Source organism: Petromyzon marinus, chromosome 22 (assembly GCF_048934315.1).
Source record: "Petromyzon marinus isolate PM22_M1 ecotype Great Lakes invasive population chromosome 22, UKy_Petmar_22M1.pri1.0, whole genome shotgun sequence".
Classification (NCBI taxonomy): Eukaryota; Metazoa; Chordata; class Hyperoartia; order Petromyzontiformes; family Petromyzontidae; genus Petromyzon; species Petromyzon marinus.
Genome location: NC_133688.1, coordinates 20892080 through 20919583, shown reverse-complemented (window position 1 = coordinate 20919583; position 27504 = coordinate 20892080). Strand labels below are relative to the sequence as shown.

Genomic DNA, 27504 nt, shown 5'->3' with positions numbered 1-27504 from the left:
AAAACCAACGGCAAGAACATTTGACTTTACCGAAAGAACCAAGAATATGAATCACTGCAGTCACGAAAGCTTTAAATAAAAAATACGTTCTATAGTTTGAGTAACTAAAACCGGAATTCGGTTAAATAAATAATAACATAACTACAGGAATTGGATAGCCCAGAACTAGATAATACTAATCTCTTACCATGTATTGCACACTGTATATTAACATATCGAAAATGATTCATGCACTGTAACTGGTATTGGCTAAACATCCCTGAATGTACTCAATTGGGTGAGGCTCTCAATAATAAACAAAAATACAATGATCAATATCACACCTGTCAACCCATATGGTTTAACCCCGTATTCTTATACAGGGAAATTGGGTGTACATCCTTTTCAATACGGGCAAACAGTGTTGTCTATTTGTGTTTCTCTCTTGTGAGGGGTTTACACGTATGAGATTCCTGCACTAAAGTTACAATTTTAATTCATAAAACCTACCTGGTTTCCTTTAACCTAAGGATTTAAACGAGCAGAACAGGACAGCATAGATTACATTCACTGTTACCATCCGGTTTAAGACGGGGCAGGCTTACTCGACCAATATCCATAATAGAGGTGGTTGGGTTCGATCGCGTAAATATCTAAATGTGTCGTTAAAACTCGCCACCACCCGACACAGCCAACTAGTACGGGTTGTTATAATCCGTTACAGCGATCAATGTCGACGATGATAATCGTCGACGACAAGACAAACCGCAAAAAGCATCGATTACCCACGCAATTCCAATATATATCGAATCTGTGACGTCACTATCACCTCGTGACGTCACTATCACCTCGTGACGTCAACAACACCTCGTGACGTCAACAACACCTCGTGACGTCAACAACACCTCGTGACGTCGCCTCGTGACGACACCGGCCTGAAGAAGGAGGAGGAGCCGTCGCCATGGTGAGCGAGGCCTCGTCCCGGCTCCCCGGCGGCGCCTCCGTGCAGCCGGCCTCGGGTCCGACTCCCGGGCTTCGCTCCCCCCAATGCCCCCAGAGACTTGCCAGGGTCGGGTTCGACTCCCTTGGTGGGGGGTGGGGGGCTCCTGCGGGCCCCCCCGGCGTTGTAGAGGCCCCCTGAGTCAGGTTATTCGTACCCCTTGCCGCGGGCCTCCCGTCTGGTGCTAGTTCTCTGCGGGGGTAGGGGCCGCTTTCCCCGGCCGCAGCCGCTAGTCGAGCACGGAGCTAAACGGCACGCTTGTGAGACTAAATATGATTAGCCCGTGAGTTTTAAAGTTAGTTTATGACTTGTTTAAATTGTCTAAAGTGGCTGAACCGTCAGACTTAAGTTACGTTTAATTGGCAGGCTTAAAGTTTATTGTGAGGCTTAATGTAGGGCTATGGATGGCTTAATGTGCGGTTTGAACCAGCTGAAGTGTCAGGTTTAACACAGATTTGTGATTTTGTTTCACTTGAATTGCAAGACTTGAGGAATAATATATGCGTTTTGTTCATTCATCTTTAAGTGCGAGGTGTAAGTCGTACGCGTGGGGTTGAATTCGGCTAAGCAATGTGAGCACAGCTGGTAGCGTCAGTTCAATGCATTCACTGCTGACTTCAAGGCTCTCTCTGAACACCTTGCGAGTCGTAGCAGTTGCTTTGGCCATACTTCACCACGCGGGTCAGTGAGCATTGAAGGTGTTGAGCGGAGACGCGAGAGCTTAGAAGTACAGTGTAACACTTGTTTCGCTCCCATCACAACTCGCAGGATTCGCATATTGGGACGTTCAGCCAGTTGCATTCATTATGGCAGGGATACCGGAGTAGCACTCCAAAGATCCGCACAGAATGATGTAAGAATCGATTGCTGTACTGCCAATTGCTGTGCTGTTATATGTACGTGGAATATATTCCACTTTATTTGTTTAATGCAACCATCCTCTGGGCTGCACAGTGTCTTGAGTCGCAAGCATGAGGGGCATGCATCATACATAATATTCTTTGGTTCTTTCGGTAAAGTCACGGAGATAGAAAAAAAATAAAGTGAATAAAACAATCACGACGTGTCGATCGCAACACAAGCGGTCGTCATCAGGAAAAGGGGTTAGCCTCCAAAGGCAAACTTTATAAAGGTTTGGAGATGGGCGTAGCCCAAGTGTATCAGCAGCCCATCTCCAAACCTTTATAAAACAAAATAAATCACGACGTTTCGGACGCAACACAAGCGCAAGAACCAAAGAATATGAATTCCTGCAGTGACGGAAGTTTTAAGTCAAAATCATACAAAATGTTTGGCTAATTCCATCAACGGGTCTTTGGCATGTCATGGGAAACCGGAGTATCTGAAGAAAATCCACCACGTGTACGAGGGGATAACCCTTAAAGCTGTGCACAGATGGGTTCATGAATACACTGCACTGTCCTCCCCTGGCATCCTCAATCCAAGGGGGTTTGAGAGTTTTACAAATCTCTACGCGATCCACTGACACTTCCCTCCCAAGCGCTAAATCACAGGAGCACATTACCATCACCACTCCTGGACAGGTAACGCTTCGCGACGAGCGTGTTGGAGTAGCAGTTGTGGGTCAGAGAAATCCCACCACGGCTGCAACGGATGAACACTGTCACTACAACACTACAACGGATGAACACTGTCACTACAACACAACGGATGAACACTGTCACTATAACACTACAACGGATGAACACTAACGCACTGCATCCATCCGCCTGTCGCCTAGGGAACTCCGGTTAAGGACGTGGTGATCGGGTCTGACGCGCCCAGCTCCCTGCTGCTGTCCAAGCATGCGGACTACATCGCCGAGTACGGCTCCAAGAAGGACGACTATGTACGCCCAGCGTGCCTTGCCGCATTCACGCACTCGCACCCTCATGCACACGCTCAGACGCTCGCACGCAAGCCGGCTGTGCTGCTCTCGTATGTTGGCAGGGATCATTGTTGTGCTGGTTGCCATCAGAGCTGACCTGGTTGATGGTTGGCGCGGGCCAGAAGGCCGTGAACGCAAAGCGGTCAGCAGCCAACTTTAAACGTAAACATCAGCACTGGGCAGGCATGGTGCTTCCGGCGGCACCCCTTCACATGCCATGCCGGCCTTAATAGTTGCTCGCTAACTGCACTTGTGTCAACGGTCTATAAGGACCACACAGTTGGGGATCTTATATATATGTGTGTGTGTGTGCACGTACTGTTTGGGATTTTACTCGAGGGATCCGTAACCTGTTATGATTATAGGACTGAAAAGCAGAGTTATTGTTTGAGTAAAACCATCGTTCAGTTAAGTAACGGGTGAGGGGGGCATTTCAATGTTGATGCCCAGTGAGACAGTTTTCTATTGTGGGGAGGGGGGAAGTCACATCGGGCTTTTGTCCACGTGGCAGTGAAGTGTTGTATTGTCAGATAAATATGCAAAGATAGTTATCGACAGGCTAACATTTTAAGGCAAGTATGAGAGACAGTAAAATAGACAAGTTGCCCCAGCGGTCTGTAGCGGCTATGCGGTGGTGGGGCCTTCGCCCGTACGCAGGAGTACTGCATCACGGAATACCTGCGCATGAGCGGCGTGTACTGGGGCCTCACCGCCATGGAGCTCATGGGCCAGCTGGGCCGCATGGATCGCGACGAGATCCTGCGCTTCGTGTCCGAGTGTCAGCACGAGTGCGGCGGCATCAGTGCCAGCCAGGGTCACGACCCCCACCTGCTCTACACGCTCAGCGCCGTGCAGGTAACTGGGGGAGCGGGGATATCTGATTCCCGAGGTAGTCGATCACTCGACCGATTATCGATTACCAATTATAATCGGTAAACGATTATCGGTTGAGTTACTCGACTCGTCCGGATAAGGAGGGAGTGAAACAATATGTTGGGACCTCTCTGAGTTTTAGTCCTTCAGACTCTTCACCCGGAGCAACTGAAATGCCAAATAACTGCATGAGTAGTATCCGGCTAAAGCAATTTTGCAGTTACAATTTACAGTGTGGATTTATATACCGACTATGTCAGTAAACGAGATAATATCACCCCTATAAATCCAGTCGCTCCACTGGCCCAATCCAATCCCAACCCGAATCAGTTTCGTGATCACACTCCCCGTCTTCAAAATCTTTCAAATAATCCCCACAACCCGCACGGCGTGGGGAGGCCCTCAAACAGCGGTGATATTGACGAGTGTCGCTGTGCGCTCGTCTCGCCGTCGCCAGATCCTGGTGCTGTACGACAGCCTCTCGAGCGTGGACGTGGAGAAGGTGGTGAGCTATGTGCGCGGCCTGCAGCAAGAAGACGGTTCGTTCGCCGGCGACAAGTGGGGTGAGGAGATGCTGCGTGGTCCCCTCTCTTGCCATAGAACTTGAATTTTATTTTAGGAGGCTAAAGATTGTATTTCTGATGTGGCGTCTGCATTGAAAGTGACACCTTCTGCCGTGCAGGGGAGATCGACACGAGGTTTTCCTTCTGCGCTGTGGCGACGCTCGCACTGCTGGTAAGACGCGCCGTTTCTCCGTTGGCCACATAACGACTCAACTTGTACAATCGTTTCTGGTCGACTCAAGCGGGGCCCCGCACAAGCGCGCCGCTTTCCTTGTCGTTCTCGCTGTGCGCAGGGCCGCCTCGACGCCGTGGACGTGGACAAAGCCGTCAAGTTTGTCCTGTCCTGCATGAACTTTGACGGCGGCTTCGGGTGCCGCCCAGGCTCAGAGTCCCATGCAGGCCAGGTGATCAATCCGCCCCCTTGCACGACCTCTCACTCACCCACCCACCCGCTCGCACTCACCCACCCGCTCGCTCACTCGCCCAACCGCCCGCCCGCCCGATCAATCACCCTCTCACTTACCCATTCACTCATCCACTCACTCATCTGCTTCCTCGTCCAATAATATTAATGCAATTATGCTATCGGTGTCATGTCATAAAACTAAAAATCCATTCAGAACCCTTGCAGAGCAGTGAAACCCTAGCCCCCCCCCCCCCCCCACCACCGAATTAGAGAACAGTCCATAAGTGATTTAAAGCTTTCGTGACTGCAGTAATTCATATTCTTAGCTCTTTCGGTAAAGTCACGTTGAAGGGAAACAATAAAATAATAAAATATATAAAACAATAAAAATTCTCACGACGTTTCGACCATAACGCAAACGGTCATCATCAGGTGTGAAAAACCAACGGCATTGCGTTATGGTCGAAACGTCGTGAGAATTTTTGTTTAATATATATTTTATTGTTTCCCTTCAACGTGACTTTACCGAAAGAGCTAAGATTATAGTCCATAAGTGGATATCACAGAGTTACCTCTGAGATCCCTTCAAGTCACCTCTGGCTCACATAGGCCAGGGCAGCACTTTATAAAAAAAAAATTCCAGGACATCCCTCGATTTAAGAAACATTTTTTCGTTTCGTTTTCCTTGTCTCATTTGTAAGGATTTGTTTCGATTCCTGAGCCCAAATGTAACATTCTCAGTGTAGGGAGCGGAGTATTGTGTGTGACGTGACTCGCTCGCACGCGCGGGTCTAGATATATTGCTGCGTAGGCTTCCTATCGGTGACCGGGCAGCTTCACCACATCGACGCCGACCTGCTGGGCTGGTGGCTCTGCGAGCGGCAGCTGCCTTCCGGCGGGCTCAATGGACGACCGGAAAAGGTGACGGCGCAATCATACCATACCGCATCACGCCATGTCACTTCACGGTACACCGCGTCACTCCGCCCCGCACCACATCATGCCACCACACGGCATCACTGCACTCCACAATGCACCATGCACACGCCACACCACACCGCACTTCCATTTGACCAACAGTAGTGGTACGTTTCGCTAAGTCAAAACCCCTGTTGTGAATGTATTTTCTGGCCAAGACGAGGAAAGCCGCATGTTATTGTTGTTATTCATGAGGAATCGAATATTCCAAATGAATATCGCAACCAAATATCATCCACGATTTCAGACCTTTAAAAAGCCACGGACATTATTCATGACCGACTCAGATCTTTAGGTGCACAGCGCAGCACACCATCCACTGCTTTCCTGCTCTGAAGAATAAGAACCATTTTACATTGAGCTCTTGTCTTGCTAACATTTTGTTTTAAAACTCCCATTCCTTGTGTTCACACGAAAACGGTGCTGCCACCGCTGCTACGCACTTGTTGCCACCGCCCCCAGCTGCCGGACGTGTGCTACTCGTGGTGGGTGCTTGCATCACTGCAGATGATTGGACGCCTGCACTGGATCGACCCCGACAAACTGCGGCGGTTCATCCTCGCGTGCCAGGACGAGGAGACGGGGGGGTTTGCCGACCGCCCGGGAGACATGGTGAGTGCCTGGCCGTGGGTGAATTACGGTTGTGGCTCTGTAGGTGTCGGTTTCATCACGATGTCCGATGTTGGGCTCCATATGCCTGGAGCTTCTTCAGCAACTGAATTCAACTCGATTCGTATCCAGTTCCTGAAAAAGCACCCAGCACACGGAACGAAACGTCAGACATCGTGCCTAACAACATGCAGTACGACCCGAAAACACGTTGGGAGAGCTCATCACAGCTGATGTCAGCTGTGGCTGGAAATATAACTAGAGGAGCTGGGTTTGTAGTGCACAGTGGGCTAACCACTATGCCACTTTTTTCAAATTTTCTTGCTGTGGTTTTCACACCTGATGATGATTGCTTGTGTTGCAGTCGAAACGTCGTGAGAATTTTATTGTTTTATATTTTTATTATTTTATTGTTTCCCTTCTACGTGACTTTACCGAAAGAACCAAGAATACACTATGCTACTGTTGCACCCATACACGTGTACAAAAATACATAGACCACATGGACTCTTGGGGCAATTGCTGTAAGCTAGTATCTATGAAGGCGTATTAAAATAACAGCCAAAGCTGCTATTTGCCGCTAAGTGATGATGACATCACCGTGGCTCTTGTGCCAAGCTAGGTGCACTTTGAAGCCGTCGCGTGAAGCGAGGACAGCTCTCTGCTGGCCGGTCACGGGACGGACCCAGGTGTTATGGGTTGACTGCGATGATTGGCAAATGCACAACCTGTGCTCCACAATGTGCCAACTCACTCTGCTTTACAAGGCTTGCCCCTTCAAGAAAGTCAGTGGGCATGGGTAGAACCCGTCGCTGTCGAAGCGATAATGACCGGTGGTTGAGAACTACTACGGAGTGGCAGCCAAGAAAGGGAACACGAAATTGGTCATGGCTCAGCTTGGTGGGATTTTTGTCTTTGACCAGGTGGACCCTTTCCACACGCTGTTCGGCATCGCGGGGTTGTCCCTCCTGGGAGAGGCCCAGGTGCGGCCCGTGAACCCCGTGTTCTGCATGCCCGAGGAGACGCTGAGGCGGATTGGCCTGGATCCCGACATCTTGGACTAGGGTGCCGCCCCCCCCACCTCGCACAAGTCACGGGACACGGAGGCGTCGCAGCCGCCCTGGTTCCAGGAAAGCCGGGTCCCAGGCACGTGACCAATCTCAGCGCCAACGCGAAACTTGACCAACAGGCATGTGAACGATGGACAGGGTTAATATATATTTTGGTTCTTTCGGTAAAGTCACGTTGAAGGGAAACAATAAAATAATAAATATATAAAACAATTAAATTCTCACAACATTTCGACTGTAACACAGTCACACCTGATGATGACTGTTTGTGCTACAGTCGAAACGTCGTGAGAATTTTATTGTTTTATATATATTTTATTGTTTCCCTTCAACGTGACTTTACCGAAAGAACCAAGAATATGAATCACTGCAGTCACGAAAGCTTTAAATAAAAATTTAGGGTTAATATAGTTTAACATTCATCATTGCACTTAACCTGTAATGACTCATCAATTAAAGTTAATGCTCAACTAAAACCTTGACTCGTGAGTCATTGATTGATCAATTAAAAATCTATTAAAGCCATCAATTAATATGCTCACGGCACATGCATTGATCAATTTAGGAATCCATTTATGAATCCTGGGATAATTGGCAAATTGTATTCAAGCGTTTCGTACAAGTTGGAACCAGACGGAACACAAGAGACCCAGCACAAATGTATAGCTGAGACTATATTTTATTTTTTGTTAATCCAAATTATGACAATTCACTTTGTACAAGGTCACGCGGTAATCAAATAACGATGTAAGATTTGTTACATTGTTTGATTATGATTTTACACCACTGCCAACTCTACTCACGATTTATCCCCCACCGAATGATCCCACAGTGTGCATGAATGTATCTGCCCTACGACTGAAGCTTCATAAATGAGTGATCCGACCCAACAAACGATGATGAAGGTGAATTGTGCGATTCCTGTTGGGCATTGTTGGAATAAATATTGTGTGGACACGTGTTAACAAAGCCGATGGTTATTTTTGTGCATTGTGGTTGAGATAAATAATGATTTTGGCCCGGGCGCTCTTCAGATTTCCCCTTAAATGCTGAAGAGGCCCTTTAAAAAAAATAATAATTTTTGTCCTCTGAAAGGTAACCCCTTCAAAATAGTTTCATTTATTTGTCAATTGTTATCTATGGTGCGCCTGTGGTCTTGTTGACAATGTGACATTTACAACTTGTCATTATGTTTCTGTAGTTTTTCGAGGTGCAGGATATTCATGCTTACTTTGCTTTTCTCCACTTTAAAAATAAGAAATGGCATAGTTTAGCTAAAAATTACGATGTTGGATGGAAAAAGTAAGATGTAATTCCTGATGTTGTTGAATATGTAGCACAAACAGAATGCAGGAATTCAATTTTTCTTGAAACATAGGCCACCTTTGTCTCCCCAGTGGTGATGTTCACACACCACCAGTTACTCGTTTGAGGCTGAGTCGACCTAGGGGAGGCCCAGGACCAGTTCAAATAATTGTCACCGGTGGTGGCCGTGAGCGGGAATTGAACTCGGGTCGCCGGGTTTGTAGCGCAGCATGCTAACCACTACACTACTGCTCCCCCCCCACACACACGCGCATCCATAGGTACTTGTACACGTGCTTGCTGCAGACACGCACAACTTTCAGGATGCGTACGGCAGTAAACGAATGAAATAATTTAGCAGGCACACTCCGGTACATGACAGATGTGACGTCACAGCTCACTTGCCGTGCAAAATATATGAATTATAGCGCCCCCCCCCCCAAAATACAATTTTTTATCATTATTGTTGCATGGTGTACAGTCTGGAAAGTACCCACATGGCAAATTTCAAGTTTGTTGCATGTCAGGGAGTACGCTAAACATTTTGAACAGACACAATCACAAATTTCCCTTTTACATATATACTGTCGATTAATATTTTGCCATTTTCCACTAAAACGACATGGGTTAGTAGGGACATTGTGAAGTGTCCCACTTTTTATCTCACGTGTGGCATGGCACGGCCTACACACAAGGAGGGGATTCACTCTTGGAAAAATGCAGCCGTAACATTTTTTAAGGGAAATTCTTTTTGTTGGGTATTTTTTTTTATTCTGGACACCGTATTTTCATTAATAATGCCAAGAACGCCAGGCCAGTATGTGAGGTTGGTTCAAGATGGGTTATTAATTTGTCCAAGGCAAACACCGCTTGCACAATGCCTAATTTTCATTTACAAAATGTGTTTAGCATGCATACTTATTCAAACTCGAGTTTTTACTTAAATAGGAGTCAATAACCTTGGGCCACTTTTGTCAATTAAGGAGGCAAACTCAGATTCTGTAATATTTATTCAGCACACAAGTGCATTTGCCATGCATAAAATCATTCATTCTGTTTTTTATTGACCCATTCAGCTACCACTTACCACCGATGTTAGCCATGGCAAGGAATTGAGCTCAAGCCCATAGTGCATTTCACGAACCATTGCTCCCATATACAAGACGCTGCGAGTGGTGACGACCTTGGAACGCTGGACACCACTGCCACCGCCACATACACACTTCAATCACGAAAGACAAAAAGAAATCACCCGTATAGCCTTTTTAGGGCACGTGCTGTGAGCAAGCACCTATGAAGGCTGGCACAGCACACGAGGGGGTGTGTGTCTGTGCGTGGGGCCCACAATATAAACACGGCAAGCCTCAAACTAAAATAAACAGACGTTAAAACAATCCCAGCTTCTCTACAAATAAACCAAACGGGACACGGAGATGAGGGACATGGAGATGAAGGCGGCATCGCTAATTCAACGACAAATCCAGACGCCACTCGGGGCAGACTGCCCGGCGATTTCCACCAACGCACGCTCACTGCTGTCGTGCACACACACACAATGATTCAAGCAAATTCTGCCACAGCAGGGTTAGAGTTTGTGTGTGGGTTGGTTGGTGGTGGGACGTGGGTGTGACGATTCACTCCCTGGCGATCTGAGGAATTGCCACGACTCGGAGGCCCAGGATTCGATTAGAGAATCAATGTTTTCGTCCGACTCCTTGCGATATGAGTATTTGTACCCCAGGGTTCAAATATTATATCGTATTCTGAACCCAGGGTCAAAACTATTGAGTCAAAATACTCCCCCACGCTGGCACCACTGAAATCCTGGGTTTAAATCCGGGTGTTGGCCACTGCCTGCGCTTAAACCAGGTTCTCAAGTGCAGCCAGTTTGATGGTCTCAGCTCAGTCACCAGTGACTCACAAAGAGACCCATACACTCACAGGGACCCAGACTCCCATTAGAGACCCATAATTAACGATAAAACTATCACTCGTCAACAACACTGCCTTAAAAGAAAAAGAGATACAACCAGCGGCGTTCATACGCGATGGAGGACCACTGCCCGACTTGTGTCTTTATAGGCCATCGCCAACGCAGCAGCAGCAACACCAAACAATTCGTTTAATCACCGGGGCCCAGAGACCAACATAACCCGAGTTGTGGTTACACCAGGCCCTTAAACGTAGAGAGGTAAGTGGTGTCAGCCCGGTCACCAATGACTGCGCAAAACCCCCATCGGGCATGACCAACAGCGCACGGCGCCGATCGGCACTCGTGCCAGGGTTTCCGTGCGACCCAAGACCCTGTTACCCTGAGTGGAGGTCGCAACGTACACACACACGCATGAACGCACAAGCACACACGCATGCACACATGCACAGGCAGAGGGTTTCCCGGGAGACGGGGAGGGAGAGGAGGATGATGTGGGGAGGAAGGGGGAGGGGCGATAATGGAGGGGGTCTTCAGGAACGCAAGAAAACCTCTGGCGCCCGACCGAGGAAGTAAACAAACACGGCCCACGTAGCGCCACCGCAGAGGTGGGCACAGCGCCACGGCACAAGTCCTGGCTCAGTGCCCACCCCTGCCCCTCCTCACCGGTGGGAGGTGGGGAGATGGAGGAGATGGGGGGGGGGGGGCTGTGTTCTCGCTCGCGACTCGAGCGCCCGGTTTGGATTTCTGATTTCCCCGGTGGCCAGAGCGGCCATCTGGCGAGACGCAAAGCCGCATAACCGCATACCTGCACCACGGTAAAACAGCATAACCGGACATCCAAATAACCGCATAATCAGTACAACTGTGTCACCGCACACACCCCGCGAAATAAATAATGCGGCCTAAGAATCTGCAGCCATCACAGGGCTCTGGAACCAATCATGTAACGTGGTGTGCAGAGTGTGCGGTGTGCGGTGTGTAGTGCGCGGTGCATGCTATGCATAAGGTGTGTGCGGTTCAGTGTGCAGCGACACGGCGTGCGCCGGTTACGTGTGCAGGGTGCTGTGGCGTGGTATCGGTGCGGCGCGGATTTGCCGACGCGGTGCTGTGTGGCACGGTGCGGTTTGTCGGTGCGCCGTGGTGGGGCCGTACGCGGCGGGCCGGTGCGGCGCTCCGTGGGTCACCGCACTCCACCGCCTGCAGCCGTGGCGGCAGCGCCGCTAGAAGATGAATGGGAGGTGCTTGGCGCCATACGCCTTGAAGAAGACGAGCAGCACCAGCGCCCAGAAGGAGAGGATGAACGCGTTTGGCGGGTGCCACTCGCGACGCTTGCCCTGCCACCACGCAAACCGGGGGCGTGCCGGGGTCACGCAAAATAACTCCTGGTGGCTTGCGCTAACCACACCAAGCGCACTATCCATAACCACACAAACCGCTCGGACACGAGCCCAAATCACACTCACCACCCGGACACAAATCCAACAGTTCTCAACCCGTGGGGCCTTTAAAGGGGGGTGCAGGCTGCGGAATGAATACCGTGCAGGAGAACTTGCTAACGAAGCCTCTGTAGCCTCCTGTAGGCTATTAGTGAGTCACTGCATGCCACACTTCATCAATACCCCCCACAAGTGGGACGTGGGAGGGGTGTGGGGGCCAGTGGTCTCCACTGGGATGCACCCTGTGCTCGCCCTATCCCCTACCTAACCACATAATCAGGGTCACCGGCCCTGAAGTCTGAGAAGGTTATTCCAGCCTTAATAGGTGCTCGCTAACAGCACTTGCTCCAACAGTCTGTTAAAGGCGACATGGAGGACCTCTGCATAGGGTGTGTGCGGTGGCGAGGGTGTGTGCGGTGGCGAGGGTGTGTGCGGTGGTGAGGGTGTGTGTGGTGGTGAGGGTGTGTGTCACGGTGAGGTTGTGTGTGGTGGTAAGGGCGTGTGTCACGGTGAGGGTGTGTGTCACTCACCATTCGGATGATGTCTGCCACCGGCAGTGGATCCACGAAGTCGACCTCGAGAGGCCCAGGGGTGGTGAGTGTCTCTTCTGACCTGAAGTGCACAGCAGATGAGATCAGAGGTTTTCGGTTCGAATCCCGTGAGCCACCCCGGTTAATACTGCGGTGTAGTAATTTACTGTGAAATTCTACACGCCGTCTCTGCTTCATTCTCAGCGGACGTCAGAGATCCCGTCACGTCGCTCGAAGAAGAGTCGGCTATCGTGTGCCATCATCCCGGTCCAAATTTGGCAACAATTCAAAATGTAAACCCTAATTGGGAAACACAAATAAGTCGCCGCCCCTCCCCCGGCTGCCAAATCTTGGTAGGAACCTCCTTATAAACCCTTGAGCCTTTCCTCGGCAAAACAAGTGTAATAAATGTTAACGACCATCCGACGAAATCAAAAGAGAAGCCCTAGACACGCCATCTCAGGTTATCAGACAAAACTCTCTATCTAGCACAATCCGACCCAGCTCTCCTGAAAAGTGATCCGGCACAGCGGCCAGCGAGCCTCACCGCGGGGGCTCGGCGAGCGGGGGACTGGTTTGCCGCGGCAGCGCCACGGTCTCCATCGTGAGCTCCACGTTGCGCACGCTGCCGAAGAAGTCGGTGATGAGCACGGAGCCCGGGTCGCGCGTGAACAGGTCTGTGCGCCAGCCCGGCGTCGAGATGCAGTCGCGCGGAGGGCACACCTGGAACTGGGGGGGGCACATGCGGACACAAACACACACACACAGTTAGCACTAGAGGCACACCGAAACTGAATTTGTGGTTTCGGCTGAAACCGAAACCAGATCGAAAGTAAAAAATTGACTTTCGGCCAAAACCGAAGCCGAAAGTTTCACTTCACTTTCGGCCGAAACCAAAACAGAAAGGTATATAACCGAAGTTACCGAACACAAGATTTATGAAATACAGTACAGTACGAGCTTTACTACCCGGCGTCGCCCGCGACTTGGATTCACCACGGCCGGCCGCCTTTGTCTCCCCAGTGGCGATGTTGACATACCACACCAGTTACTTGTTTGAGGCTGAGTCGACCTAGGGGAGGCCCAGGACCGGTTCAAATAATCGTCACCGGCCATGAGCGGGAATCGAACTCGGTTGGCCGGGTTCGTAGCGCAGCGAGCGAATCGCTACGCAGTCGCTGCCCCGCCCCCCACACACAGGACAAAGATCTCCCGTGTAGCCTGTGAGACTGTAGGGGGCAAGTGCTGTTAGCGAGCACCTATGAAGGCCGGCACAGCACGGCACACGAGGAGGTGGGTGGCCAGCACCACGGCCGGCCGCCTTTGTCTCCCCAGTGGCGATGTTGACATGCTTCAAATCGCTTTAAACTATTGTCATTGTAGTGCGTATTTAATGTGGCGCTGCACTCTGATGTTGTAGGAGAAAACATTAAAAAGTCTATTTAATTAAGTAGAACATGTCTATATTTATTTAAAGTTGCGCGTTTCAGATGTGACGTCACATTTCTCAACCCCCCCCCATCGTCACACACCGTCACAAATGTCTGACCCCCCCCCCCCCAGTTGCGTGACGTCATTTATTAACGGCCCCAGACCATGGTTGCGGCTGTAACCTCGCTCGAAAGCTACTGCTGACGTGTATGTGTGTACGTGTGTGTGTGTATGTGTGTGTGTGTGTATGTATGTGTGTGTGTACGTGTGTGTGTGTATGCAGCCTATCGAATAGGATTGCCTAGCGCCGACTGACCGGCTGATAGATGTAGCACTAGCGTTATATTCTAAAAACTAGCTGTACTACCCGGCTTCGCCCGGGACTTGGATTCACCACACCCGGCGTGCCTTTGTCTCCCCAGTGGCGATGTTCACACCACAACAGTTACTCGTTTGAGGCTGAGTCGACCTAGGGGAGGCCCAGGACTGGTTCAAATAATCGTCACCGGTGGTGGCCGTGAGCGGGAATCGAACTCGGGTCGCCGGGTTCGTAGCGCGGCGCGCTAACCGCTACACTACAATGCGTTACGCTTCCACATGCGAGGGTCACATCACAGATTTGACGTCACAGCTCACTTGCCGTGCAAAAAATATGCATTATTGAGCTCCCCCCCCAAAAAAAAAACAAAAGTGTATTTTTATAATTTTTGCATGGTGTACAGTCTGGAAAGTACCCACATGGCAAATTTCAAGTTTGTTGCATGTCGGGAAGTATGCTAAACATTTTGAACAGACACACATATTCACAACTTTGCCTTTTATATATATGGAGATAGATCTTCGGTTGACGACCGAAAGTCAATATCACTTTCGGCCGAAACCGAAAGTATGCCGAAAACGGCCATTTGCCAACTTTCGGCGCTGAAACGGAAACCGAATTTCGGTCGGCCTCAAGTTAGCACACACACATACACGCAGACACATGGACACATACAGAACTATCATGCAAACACACACAGAACACGGACAGACAGAGCTCGCATTCACACACCTGGAGCTATTGTGGTGGTGGTAGCAGCAGTGATGGTGAAGGAAATAGGGATGGTAGTAGTAGCTGTGGTTATGGTAGTGGTGGTGGTGTTGGTAGTGGCGGCAGCAGTGACGGTGGTGGCTGTGGTGGCCGTGACTGTGGTGGCCGTGACGGTGGTGGTGGTGGTGGCTTTGACGGCGATGGTGTTGGTAGTGGTGGCGGGCGTGACAGTGATGGTGATGGTGGTGCTGTCCGTGATGGAGGATCGTAACACACCAGGTCGGTCATGGTCTTGCGGGTGGATGGGTGGATGTTCTCCAGGAAGTCGAGCAGGTGGTAGGTGTAGCGGTCGATCACAAACACGCCGATGCTCGAGTCCATGTGGTGCTGGTCGACCCCGGGGAGGGGTGGACATCGGGGAGAAGACAGCGGTGAGGGTGGTTAGCGGTGGGGCATTCACGCTAAGGAGCGTCCAGCGGTGGAACTGTTCACCCCCTTCCCGGCGACTGTCGCGATTCACGATCGCCATTCGCTTCACAACGTTGTTCTTGTTTCCCCGCGGTTTGACCCCGACTGCGCTTTTGGCGTCGCGGCGCCGTGAGACAAAGAATCCGTTTGGAACCCTCACAAAGCAGCGAGACCCTCCCTATTCTAGTACAGCCCATGGAAGTGGATATTACAGAGCTACCTCTGAGAACCTTTCACTAGGCAAGGCCAGTCTTGTGAGCAAACTGGGACCATCAAACTCACCAAGTTTGCTTACTCAGGAAATCCTCATGACTCCCTTGCAGGAAGGTCCTGCCAAGTTATTACGGGAGAGGGCGATGACGATCAATCCGTGAATTGTGATTGAGAAATGTACGGGAGTTACACTTTGAGAACGCGGCACTTCAGGTGTCTCTGACCCCACAAAACCGCCCGGCCACCTCGCCTGTCAGTCGTTTCAGGCCCAGTCAACCTAGGAAAGGTCCACACCAGGGAAGGCAAGCGGGCGGGGAGTCGGACGCCCAGGTGAGTGTGGGCGAGCGGCAAGGCGGCCCTCACCGATAGAGAGTCCTCTCCGACCTGGCTGCTCCCGATCGCCATGACGTTGGGGGAGTAGAAGCGTTGGTACAGAGACACGGCCTGGCACGTGTCCACGATGAACAGCACCTCGTGGTACCTGCAGGCACACATGATACCATGCGATACCTGGCAATACCTCTCACACCCGCGCCTCTCACCGTCGCTCTCGCGTCCTCTCTGAACCCTAAGATTACACGGAGAGCCGTAGACTCGCATAGATACCCGGAGAGTCGTGAAGCGATGGGGACCGACACTCACACAGACACCCAGAAACTCACATAGGGCCCGATAAGATGAAACAATAAGAATAGGCGTTACCCTTTCTTGAAATAACACTCTGGTGTTAAGATGTTTAAACAAGAAATAGACATCCATTGCAAGGTATCAAGTCTGCATTAACCACATTGATACTCACAGCCTCTCATAGAGCTCCATAGACTTGCACAGATCACACAGAGACTAACTTAGTTGACAGACTCGCATCATAGATGCCCAGAGACTCGCATAGACCTATGACTGGCTCTCTCTATAAGTGAAACATGTCCACTCTTTCTGCAGAGCATCTTGAGATCACATTTTTCAATAAATCCACGTATTGTACTATGTAAACTCACACGCAGCACTGTAAACTTCCAAAGAGAGCAAAAGACTCAAATAGGAAACCATAAACTCACAAAAAGCCCCATGGACTCACATAGAGACCCATCGATGCACACAAGAGACCCATAGAGAGAGAGAGAACGAAACTAGGAGAGCAGAGTGACCTGCCTCTGGGATTCGCTGCTTATTTAATTTCGTCCCAGACAGTGTTGGTAGCACAGCATGCTGTCCGCTACAATACCGCTCCCCACACGCCGATACGCACACACCGATACAAGCACACGTAAGCAGTGGCTGAGACAGATTGAGACGGAGAGAGTGAAAATCCTGGACTACAAAAGAAAGGGTTTCACAAATGCTCTTTGGATTTTATTTTTTTCATCTACATCTGACGCAAGCTTTGCTGCAAAGAAGCACGGACGCCATCACAGACGCCTTCCAACGGAATCGTAAACAAGATGCACACATCAACTTCTGAGCATGCGTGCGTGCGTGCGTACATGTGTGTGGGCGTGGACGTGCATGTGCAGTGGTTAGTGCACTGCACAACAAACCAGGAGACCCAAGTTCGATTCCCGCTCATGCCCCATAATAGGGACGAATATTTGAACAGATCCTGGGCCTCCTGTAGGTCGACTCATCCTTAAATAAGTACTTCGTGCAATGTATAAACATCAGCACTCGGGAGGCAAAGGCGGCCGGGTGTGATGCTGGCCACATCGCTCCATCATGAGTCGTGCCTGCCTTCACAGCTCACTAACCGCACTTGCCCCAACGGTCTGTTAAAGGCTACATGGGGGATCTTTGTCTTTGTGCGAGTGGCGCGAGGTTTAGCCTCACCGCTGCTTCTGCCACATTTGCTCAAACGCGTCGGCGAGCTCCACGTTTGAGATCTCCTCTGCGTCCTGGAACTTCAGGAAGCCATCTCCACCGTGTCCTGAGTGTGTCACACACACACACCCACAGTGAGCATCACACACACACACAGTGAGCGTCACACACACACATACCCACAGTGAGCGTCACACACACAGTGTCACACACACAGTGAGCATCACACACACACACCCACAGTGAGCATCACATACACGCATACCCATAGTGACGTCAAACACACACACTCAAAATAAGCGTCGCACACACACACATTGAGCATCACATACCCACAGTGAGCATCACACATACACCCACAGTAAGCATCACACACACACCCACAGTGAATGTCACACACACCCAAAATGAATGTTACACACACACCCACAGCGAGTCACACAAACACACATACACCCACAGTAAGCGTCACACACCCACAGTGACCGTCACACACACACACCCACAGTGAATGTCACACACACCCAAAATGAATGTTACACACACACCCACAGCGAGTCACACAAACACACATACACCCACAGTAAGCGTCACACACCCACAGTGACCGTCACACACACACACCCACAGTGAATGTCACACACACCCACAGTGACCGTCACACACACACACACAGCGAGAGTCACACAGACACATACCCACAGTGAGCGTCACACACACCCACAGCGAGAGTCACACAGACACACACCCACAGCGAGAGTCACACAGACACATACCCACAGTGAGCGTCACACACACCCACAGTGACCGTCACACACACCCACAGCGAGAGTCACACACACACACACCCACAGTAAGCATCACACACACCCACATAAGTGTCACGCACACACACATACCCACAGTGAGCGTCACACACGCACACCCACAGTAAGCATCACACACATACATATCCAAAGTGAGCATCGCACCCACATACCCACAGTGAGCATGACACACACACCCACAGCGAGCGTCCTGGGCCTCTCCTATGTCGACTCAGCCTCAACAGTGCATTCTGTAAACATTATGACTGGGGAGACAAAGGCGGCCGGGCATGGTGCTGGTCACCCACCCTCTTGTGTGCCGTGCTGGCCTTCATAGGTGCTCACTAACAGCACTTGCCCCAACAGCATGTCAAGTTTACATGGGGGCTGTTTGTCTTTGTGTATGTGTGTTTCTGTGAGTGTGTGCATGCGTCGCACCAGTCATGTAGATGAGGATGTTGTGTGTACGTGTGTATGTGTGTGCACGTGTGTGTATGTGTGTGTGTGTGCGGGAGCGATAGTGTAGCGGTTAGCACGCTGCGCTATGAACCTGGCGACCCGGGTTCGATTCCCGCTCACGGCCAACACCAGTGACGTGTATGTGTGTGCACGTGTGTGTATGTGTGTGTGTGTGCGGGAGTGATAGTGTAGCGGTTAGCACGCTGCGCTATGAACCTGGCGACCCGGGTTCGATTCCCGCTCACGGCCAACACCAGTGACGATTATCTGAACCGGTCCCGGGCTTCCCCTAGGTCGACTCAGCCTCAAATGAGTACCTGGTGCGGTGTGTAAACATCGTCACTAGGGAGACAAAGGCGGTCGGGCGTGGTGCTGGCCACCCACCCCCTTGTGTACCGTTCCGGCCTTCATAGGTGCTCGCTAACAGCATTTACCCCTACAGTCTGTTAAGGCTACACGGGGTGTGTGCATGCGTCGCACCAGTCATGTAGATGAGGATGTTGTGTGTACGTGTGTATGTCCGTGCGTGTGTGTGCGTGTGTATGTGTGTGCGTGTATATATGTGTGCATGCGCCGCACCAGTCATGTAGATGAGGATGTTGTGTGTATGTGTATGTGCGTGTGTGTGTGTGTGTATGTCCGGCAAAACAACCCCCTACCTCCTCGCGGTGCCGGACGGGCAACTCTGTCGTGGACAGCGCTGTGGGGGGAGATCCAATTTTGATTGGCTCCTCCCCTCATGGCATATGTGTCCACCACAGGGGCTAAACGGGGGCTCTGGACGGGTGCGAGGGGCTGGTAACCCCTCCACCTTCAATTAATTACCACGAAACCACGAATTAAACTGAAATATGTAACAACTAAGCTTGTGCCGGAGGCCCCGGGGGGGCAGGCATCTATGACGTCTCCTGGCCAAACCCCAAGTGGCGGAGCCAGGAGATTGAATACCTACCCTCGGGGCTACTCCAGAAACAACGAAAAGCCACTACGGGTGGCCACGTGGAATGTTCGAACGCTCACTGCAGAGGAGAGGCTGCCACTCCTCTGTCGGGAGCTGGACCGGTACCGCCTGGATCTATGTGGCATTCAGGAGGTCCGGTGGACCGGCTCTGGCTCCTGCCACCATGAGGGGTGGACAGTCCTCTACTCGGGGCAGCAGACTGCCAAACAACAGGGTGTGGGTCTTCTTTTGAACAAAAGAATGAAGGGGGCGTGGGAGCGTGGCGGTGAGGTGTGGGAAGCTGTAAGCCCCAGGCTACTTTGGGCTCGCCTTCCCATCAACCGGAGGCGAGGAATGGTGGTCGTGGTTACTTATGCCCCCACCGAAGATGAACATCTGTGGAGGGATGCAGGCAAAGCCGATGAGTCAGATGCCTTCTATGACCTCCTGTCACAGGTGCTGGCTAAAGTGGCCCCTCGGGATAGAGTCATCATGTTGGGTGACTTCAATGCCCGAGTTGGTCATGATACTGGCACCTGGTCTGGAGTGATTGGAGGGCATGGGCCAGATCAGCTCAATAACAACGGTAGGAGGCTGCTAGATTTTTGTGCAGCCCATGGGCTTGTAATTACCAACACGCTGTTCCGGCATCGGCGCATCCACACAACATCATGGATGCATGCCGGGTCCAAGCAAGAACATCTGCTGGACTACATAGTGACGGACCAGCGAATGCGAGCCCATGTCCTTGACACCAGGACCTACCGTGGAGCTGATCTGCCCTCTGACCATCGACTAGTCATCTGTAAGATGCGCCTGCCATTCTTCCACTCCGGTGGTGGGTGTACACCCAGGACCCCATTCCAACCTAAAGTGGCCTGGTCTCAGTTATCTGATGAAAGTTGCAAGCGAGAATTTTATCATCGCTTGCGGCTGGGATTGGCATCGTCCCCGACTCCTCCTGATGTCGAGGGTAAATGGGCGAGGTTTAGGACTGTGACTCATGCAGCTGCAATGGCTGCTTTGGGTACGCGGTCCAGACCTCCCCAGACACCCTGGATGACAGAGGAGTTGTTCAGGATGGTTGAGAAAAAGCGACAGGCCCACGGTCATCGGCTACAGAATCCCACGTCAGAGAATGAGGAGGCTTACCGCAGCCTTCGCTCGGAGGTTCGGAGAGCCGTGAGGCGCTGCAAGGATGGGTGGTGGTCGCGGGTTGCTGAGGAGATGGAGTCTGCCTCAGTGGCCCGTGATCACAAATCTCTATTTAACTCCATCAAAAAAGTAACCTGCAGCGCCACACCTATTACCATCATTAGGGGAAAAAACGGTGATCCAATTTCCGACCCCCAGGAACAGGTTCGCAGATTTGCTGAGCATTTCTGTGAGGTCCTGGGGGAGGGAAAATCCCTCAGCCAGGAAAACATCGTGGCACAAAGTGAGGATGACCCTGCTGAGGCTGCGGTGCCTCAAATATTGGATGAAGTCACCCCCTGTGAGTGGCTGGCTGAGGTGCCATCTGCTGAGGAAGTATTGAAGGCGATCCGGAGTCTGAGACCAGGAAAGGCAGCGGGCAGAGATGATCTCCCAAGCGAAATGCTGAGGGAGGGTGGCGTTTGTGCACAGACTGCCCTATATGACATCATAACAACAGTCTGGACCACTGGACGGGTTCCGCAGGATTGGAAGGATGCCCTGGTGGTCCCCCTTTTTAAGAAGGGGGACCGCACAGACTGTAACAACTACAGGGGCATCTCACTCCTCAGTGTGCCGGGAAAGGTCCTGGCAAGGATTATTCAGCATCGCCTTGCCAGGCACGCTGAGGAGAGGCTTGCGGAGCCCCAATGCGGTTTCAGGAAAGGGCGGTCCTGCACAGATGCCATATTTTCTGTCCGTCTGCTACAGCAGAGGTGTAGGGAATTCCAACAAGACCTACATCTCTGCTTTATTGACCTGGTCAAGGCCTATGATACCATCAGTAGGCCTGGGCTCTGGGTCGTTCTTCGTGCTTTTGGAGTACCTGACCCTCTGCTCACGATCATTAAGGACCTTCATGATGGTGAGCGGGCCCGGGTAAAACTACGTGGCCGGGAGTCAGAGCCATTCCCTGTACACCTTGGGGTGCGACAGGGATGTCCTCTGGCTCCCACATTATTTAACATCTATTTTGACCACGTAGTTCGTGAAGCCTTCAATAGCTGTACCGGGGGAATCTCCATATGGTACAGATATAATGGGAGGCTAATCGATGCCCGGGTGCGGTCAAGGGATGGCTCCCTATTGCTCAACCACGTTATGTATGCTGATGATTTGGTAATAGCTGCTCAGTCAGAGGAGGAGTTGGAGACGCTGCTGCTGAGACTGGAGCGTGCCACTAAGAGGTGGGGCCTTACCATCAGCCCCACCAAAACTAAGCACCTGCCTGGGTATTTTGTACCATCGGACACTCCACCCCACAACTCCCAATCGGTGATGGGGCAGTTGTGGAGAGAGTGGAGAGTTTCCCATACCTGGGCAGTGTGCTTATGACTGGCTCCAGTTTAACAGCAGAGGTCTCACTCCGAATCAGTCGAGCGGCAATATCTTTTCATCGGTTGCGTAACGCTGTGTGGAAGCTACCTGGTCTGTCGCTCCGCACTAAGCTTCAGGTCTTCTCGGCCACGGTCATTCCCTCCCTTCTCTACGCTTGCGAAACGTGGACCCCCCTAATGGAACATCTTCGCCGGTTAGAAACATTTAGGCTGGCCTGCCTACGATCCATCCTGGGTTTAACCAGACTGGATTGTGTGAGGAGCTCACAAATCCTTGAAAGATCTGGGCAGGGTCCCATCGGTGAGCTCCTCCGGCAGGCAAGGCTGCGATGGCTGGGTCATGTAGCCCGCATGCCCAGCCACCGCATGCCGAAACAGCTTTTGTTTGGCCGGATTGAGGGGGCTAAGCGGGCGCAGCACGGGCTAGAGAAGAGATGGAGTGATGTGGTACAGGAGGACGTGGAGCTGAGTGGACTTGCCGATGACTGGTACCAGCGGTGTCAAGATCGGCCTCTGTGGAGGAGGCTCGTGAAGGATGCTACTGGGCAGTTGGAGGCAGTCGCCCTCCAACAACAACGGAGGGCGGAGGAGCGACGCTCACAACAGCGAGCGGAGCGCCGGGTGGCTAAAGCACAGCAGGTTGGCACAGTAGGGGGCACAGGTGGTGCATCAGCCAGTCATCTCAGTCAGTCGACCCGTGGCACCTGGGTCTGCCCCGTGACCTCCTGCCAGCGGGCGTTCGACACTTCACGTGGCCTCAGGGTGCACATAGCCTGGCACAAGCGTCGTGGTGACGTCACCGCCACTTAGTGGCGAATGGCGGTTGTTGTTGTTGTTGTGTGTATGTGTGTGCGTGTATATATGTGTGCATGCGCCGCACCAGTCATGTAGATGAGGATGTTGCTGCGATCGTCCGTGAGGAGCCGTTTGGAGCGGGGGGTGCTGGGAGGCAGCCTTCCCGTCAGCACGCGCAGGAAGTTCTCCACCGTTACCTGCCGGGCCCAGCGGTCGCGACGCTATCAACACGGCAATACACCTCCACGTCGGACTATCTTGGTGGGGGCGGGGGGGACGACGACTTGGGGCCCTTCCCGGATAGGGGTGGGGGGGGGGGTGCCCATCCACTAACGCACGCCAACGTGTATACGTACAGTGGAGAGGAGCACAGCTCGTTATAACACGGGAGCCACTTTGAAGTCCCAACAGAAGCCTCGCGCAACGCCGATACACGTCGCCCCTCACCGCCGAATCAATAGCGACGTCACCCCACGCGGTGGAGCGGCGAGCAGGAAGCTCAAGCAGTAGAGCGCGAAGGCGAATTGACAGGGTGGACGAGCGTGAAGGTGGAGCGACGACGCATGGAGGTGGAGCGATGATGCGTGGTGGAGGTGGAGCGACGACACGTGGTGGAGGTGGAGTGACGACGAGAGATGGAGCGACGACACGTGGTGGAGGTGGAGCGATGATGCGTGGTGGAGGTGGAGCGACAACGCGTGGTGGAGGTGGAGTGACGACGTGTGGTGGAGGTGGAGTGACGACGTGTGGTGGAGGTGGAGCGACGACACGTGGTGGAGGTGGAGCGACCGTACTAAAACGTAGACTGTAGGGGGGGGGGCATTGTGTGGTGAGGTGGACCGTGCCGGCAGGACCTCGTATCCGCGGTAGTCCACCTCCACGTCGTCCCCGTACACGTTGATCTGCTCGGCCGCGTTGTTAAACACCGTGGCAGGGCGGGGGTTGCGGGGGTTGCACGCCATGTCGTCTGCCAGCATCAGGATGATCTGGCTGCGGGGCGGCCACACCAGTGTCACGCACAACCACAGCGCTCAACCACAGCTCACCTCATCCACTACCCGTGCACCCTACTCCCGATACTCCCTGCAGTTATTCGTGAAATAATGCGGATAGTTTAGTTAATTTGGCACTCCTTGTTATAACCACTGTCAACCCTGCTCCCTTTTAAAAAGGCTCACGGGAAGGGATATTTGGATGTACTAATTGTAACATAAAATGTACAGCCCTTTGTAAATCTATTGTTGAAGATCTCCCCATGTTGTGTTGGTCGTGAGGGTTGTTTCACCATACTTCACCACGCTCGTCAGCGTGGGTTCAAGCCAGCAGTGGGGTTCCTAGGAATTGTTGCGATATCACTCGATGCCACCGATGGCCGGGTTCACAGCGCAGCGCACCAACCACTGTGCCACTGGGTGGCTCTAACAAATGATACAATTACGACCACAATGGGGAGGCCATTCTGCCAGCAGCTGAGTGTGCAAGCAGTTACAGGGCTGCAGCTGCTATATAAATAGACGCGCGTGCGTGCGTTCGTCACGACCGACGTACCTGTCCGGTATGCCCAGGCGCTTGACGCTGCGGTAGACAGACAGCACGTTGGCGACGTGGCGGTAGTTAAACCAGAAGCGAGATGTACACACCTTGAGAGGAAACACACAAAGACATAGATCCCCCCAGGTAGCCTCTATAGACCCATTGGGGCAAGAGATGTCAACAAGCAATTGTTCAGGCCGTCAGGGCACACGAGGGAGTGGTGTGGCCAAACTCACAGCCAGCCGCTTATTTCTCCCTGGCAAATGTCAGCTCATCTCAAACACGCCGGTGCCATGCTGCAGTCCAGCCGAGGGGAGTCCCAGCGGCAGCTGTCCCTGTGCAGCGCCAAGTGTACGCGGCACCCACCTGTAAGCGGGCGTTAGTCTGCGTGTAGGGGCTGATGTTTCGGTGAGGTTCATCACAATAGAGGAATATGCTGGGTGTTTACAAGATTTGGAAATGTTGGACCGTGGCAGCCACACGCGTGGTCTACTCTGTTTAGAATCACGCCAGGCGATCTTGAACTTCCAATATGAAGCAGAGGGTGCTTGGCGTCTGTGGTCAATACCCAGGCAGTATTAATGAGGGCGCCCTCTGGGCTGTAACCATCCAGGAGCACCACTCACCAGCACCGCCCAGTTGTTGGTATGGCCACTTGTGAAGAAATGTTCAGCTTGTCCCTGAATCACACAAGCACACCACACGCAGCCGGCAACCTGAGTTAGATTCCTGGCCACAGTTACCATCAGCGGCGAGCGATACCTGAACCGGTCCTGGGCTCCCCCCCTCCATACTTTACCAACCTGCACTGAACATCGTGGTGAAGTATGGTCAAACAATGCACGTGACCGTGACACGGCTTGTGCAGGCCTTCATTCAGCAGTGGACTGAGAGACGACCCTACGTGCTGTGTAAGGGAGAGTCCTTCCATCGGGACGGTACACGGAGCCGGGAGTGTGGCCGTCCCCACGCCGACCGCCTTTGTATCCCCGCTTCTGAAATTCACCTCCACCGAAGTGGTAATCATTTATGTGCCGGTCAACCCAGGGGAAGCTCAGTACAGATTCACACACCACTCAGCCACACGCACAGAAAGCAACGTCTGCTATCGTTCATCACCATGCTAGCGGTGATTTCAGCACGGCTCCTGTACCAGCCTAGGTGCACCTTTGCGGAGACGCATGTAGCGAGCTACCGCAGGAAAGGCGTGTATTTTGCGGGTAGCGTCTGCCCTCACACCTGTACGTCTTCAGCCGTCGAGGCGAGGAGCCCAGGAAGAGGGAGGAGGAGGGAGATGAGGAAGAGGTGAGGGAGACCGGGCCAGGCTAGGCAGAGCGAGCGACGAGACGCGGCCATCGCTGCAACCGGCAACACCACGGGAGCGGTGACGTCACGGAAGCCTCAAGCAGCCATCTTGGTCGGGGATAGAATCGATGACAGCCGCGCTTTCCATTGGTTCAGGCCGAGGATTCGGTAGTGACGTCGCGGCTGTCTCGACCTATAGGAGAGGCGGCAGGCCCCCCCCACTCCCTTAGTAAGATGGCCGCGCGACGCGGGATTGTATTTTCTAACACGCATGCGCAGAAATAATCTTCCGTGTTTGTGTGATATAGGAAATGTGAACGGCTGCGCGAGAAGCATCGTGGGCCAAAAGCGGCGACCGCAAATCGCCGTCGCGAAATCATCATCACCACCACAATCATTAATCATTCGTCATTAATCATTCACGATCATTGACTTCATTATCCACGGGCGCCACACCGAGCCGTGGGGCTCGTTTTCAGGAGTCTCCCGCTGCTGAAGGTTTTATTTTTTATTTGTAAGACGTTAACAGACAATTAATGAAGAGCCGTGTTGATGATTATTAAACACGTGTGGAGAGAAACGGAGCACCCGGAGATAACCCCCACGCCTTGCGCGAGGGGGCAACACTCAATCCTCCTACAGATGGAAACAGGTGGCGATGAGTCGACTGGCTGTACGGCTTTCCCCTGGCGAGCCAGGGTATGGTGTACCCCCTCGGCCCCCAACAAATATGACGTGTACTTTTTGTCACTTGTTAAAATCAATAAAAATGCTTTAAAATTAAATACGCAAAAAAGTGTATTAGTTCTTATGCGCATGTTACGCTTACGTTACAAATACAACGGGGTTAAATTATACGCGTGCAATGGAGCCAAAGACCGGTACCAGCGGTGTCAAGCTCGGCCCTCCAGCAACGCTCACAACAACAGCGCACAGTAGGGGCCACAGCTGCTGGTGGTGCACCTAGCCTGGCACAGCAGTCAACCCGTGGCACCTGCAGGGTCTGTCACGTAACCTCCTCCTGCACCTAGCCTGGCACAGCAGTCAACCCATGGCACCTGCAGGGTCTGTCACGTGACCTCCTCCTGCACCTAGCCTGGCACAGCAGTCAACCCATGGCACCTGCTGGGTCTGTCCCGTGACCTCCACCTGCACCTAGCCTGGCACAGCAGTCAAGCCGTGGCACCTGCTGGGTCTGTCCCGTGACCTCCTCCTGCACCTAGCCTGGCACAGCAGTCAACCCATGGCACCTGCAGGGTCTGTCCCGTGAGCTCCTCCTGCACCTAGCCTGGCACAGCAGTCAACCCACGGCACCTGCAGGGTCTGTCCCGTGACCTCCTCCTGCACCTAGCCTGGCACAGCAGTCAACCCATGGCACCTGCTGGGTCTGTCCCGTGACCTCCACCTGCACCTAGCCTGGCACAGCAGTCAAGCCGTGGCACCTGCTGGGTCTTTCCCGTGACCTCCTCCTGCACCTAGCCTGGCACAGCAGTCAACCCATGGCACCTGCAGGGTCTGTCCCGTGAGCTCCTCCTGCACCTAGCCTGGCACAGCAGTAAACCCATGGCACCTGCAGGGTCTGTCCCGTGAGCTCCTCCTGCACCTAGC

At 52.4% G+C, this 27504-nt stretch overlaps 2 protein-coding genes across 4 annotated transcripts; one reads left to right on the top strand and one right to left on the bottom strand.

Moving 5' to 3' along the window:
* Positions 1–836: 836 nt before the first annotated feature.
* Positions 837–8335, top strand: RABGGTB (Rab geranylgeranyltransferase subunit beta). Of its 3 annotated transcripts, none has more exons than XM_032958590.2 (9): positions 837–943; positions 2721–2828; positions 3525–3722; positions 4198–4303; positions 4423–4475; positions 4597–4707; positions 5505–5630; positions 6150–6299; positions 7220–8335. In XM_032958590.2, exons 1-9 carry the CDS (start codon positions 941–943, stop codon positions 7358–7360), a joined length of 996 nt encoding a protein of 331 aa, XP_032814481.1. In that variant the 5' UTR covers positions 837–940; the 3' UTR covers positions 7361–8335. The 3 variants fall into 3 exon arrangements, with proteins under 3 accessions (XP_032814481.1, XP_075924976.1, XP_032814480.1); XM_076068861.1 differs by lacking the exon at positions 837–943 and adding an exon at positions 1018–1231; XM_032958589.2 differs by lacking the exon at positions 837–943 and adding an exon at positions 1840–2523.
* On the bottom strand, positions 8028–26022 carry PIGK (phosphatidylinositol glycan anchor biosynthesis class K). The gene is made up of 11 exons (XM_032958588.2): positions 25831–26022; positions 25218–25271; positions 24607–24698; positions 23913–24048; positions 23144–23255; positions 17537–17633; positions 16076–16193; positions 15308–15418; positions 13118–13299; positions 12571–12652; positions 8028–11938 (listed from the first exon to the last, which is right to left on the bottom strand). The coding sequence occupies exons 1-11, from the start codon at positions 25945–25947 to the stop codon at positions 11825–11827; spliced, it is 1215 nt and encodes a 404-aa protein (XP_032814479.2). The 5' UTR covers positions 25948–26022; the 3' UTR covers positions 8028–11824.
* Between the last annotated feature and the right edge of the window lie 1482 nt (positions 26023–27504).

What these genes read in the sequence shown, in the direction of transcription:
- PIGK (XM_032958588.2), bottom strand. Translation starts at nt 25,947, where the DNA reads ATGGCCGCGTCTCGTCGCTCGCTCTGCCTAGCCTGGCCCGGTCTCCCT. An exon ending in CATCCTCATCTACATGACTG is followed by an intron (nt 17,634 to 23,143) that starts GTGCGGCGCATG and finishes TGACACACTCAG; the next exon opens with GACACGGTGGAGATGGCTTC. An exon ending in CAAATGTGGCAGAAGCAGCG is followed by an intron (nt 16,194 to 17,536) that starts GTGAGGCTAAAC and finishes GTGTGCCTGCAG; the next exon opens with GTACCACGAGGTGCTGTTCA.
- RABGGTB (XM_032958589.2), top strand. Translation starts at nt 2,383, where the DNA reads ATGAATACACTGCACTGTCCTCCCCTGGCATCCTCAATCCAAGGGGGT. An exon ending in TGGCGACGCTCGCACTGCTG is followed by an intron (nt 4,476 to 4,596) that starts GTAAGACGCGCC and finishes CGCTGTGCGCAG; the next exon opens with GGCCGCCTCGACGCCGTGGA. An exon ending in TCAATGGACGACCGGAAAAG is followed by an intron (nt 5,631 to 6,149) that starts GTGACGGCGCAA and finishes CACCGCCCCCAG; the next exon opens with CTGCCGGACGTGTGCTACTC.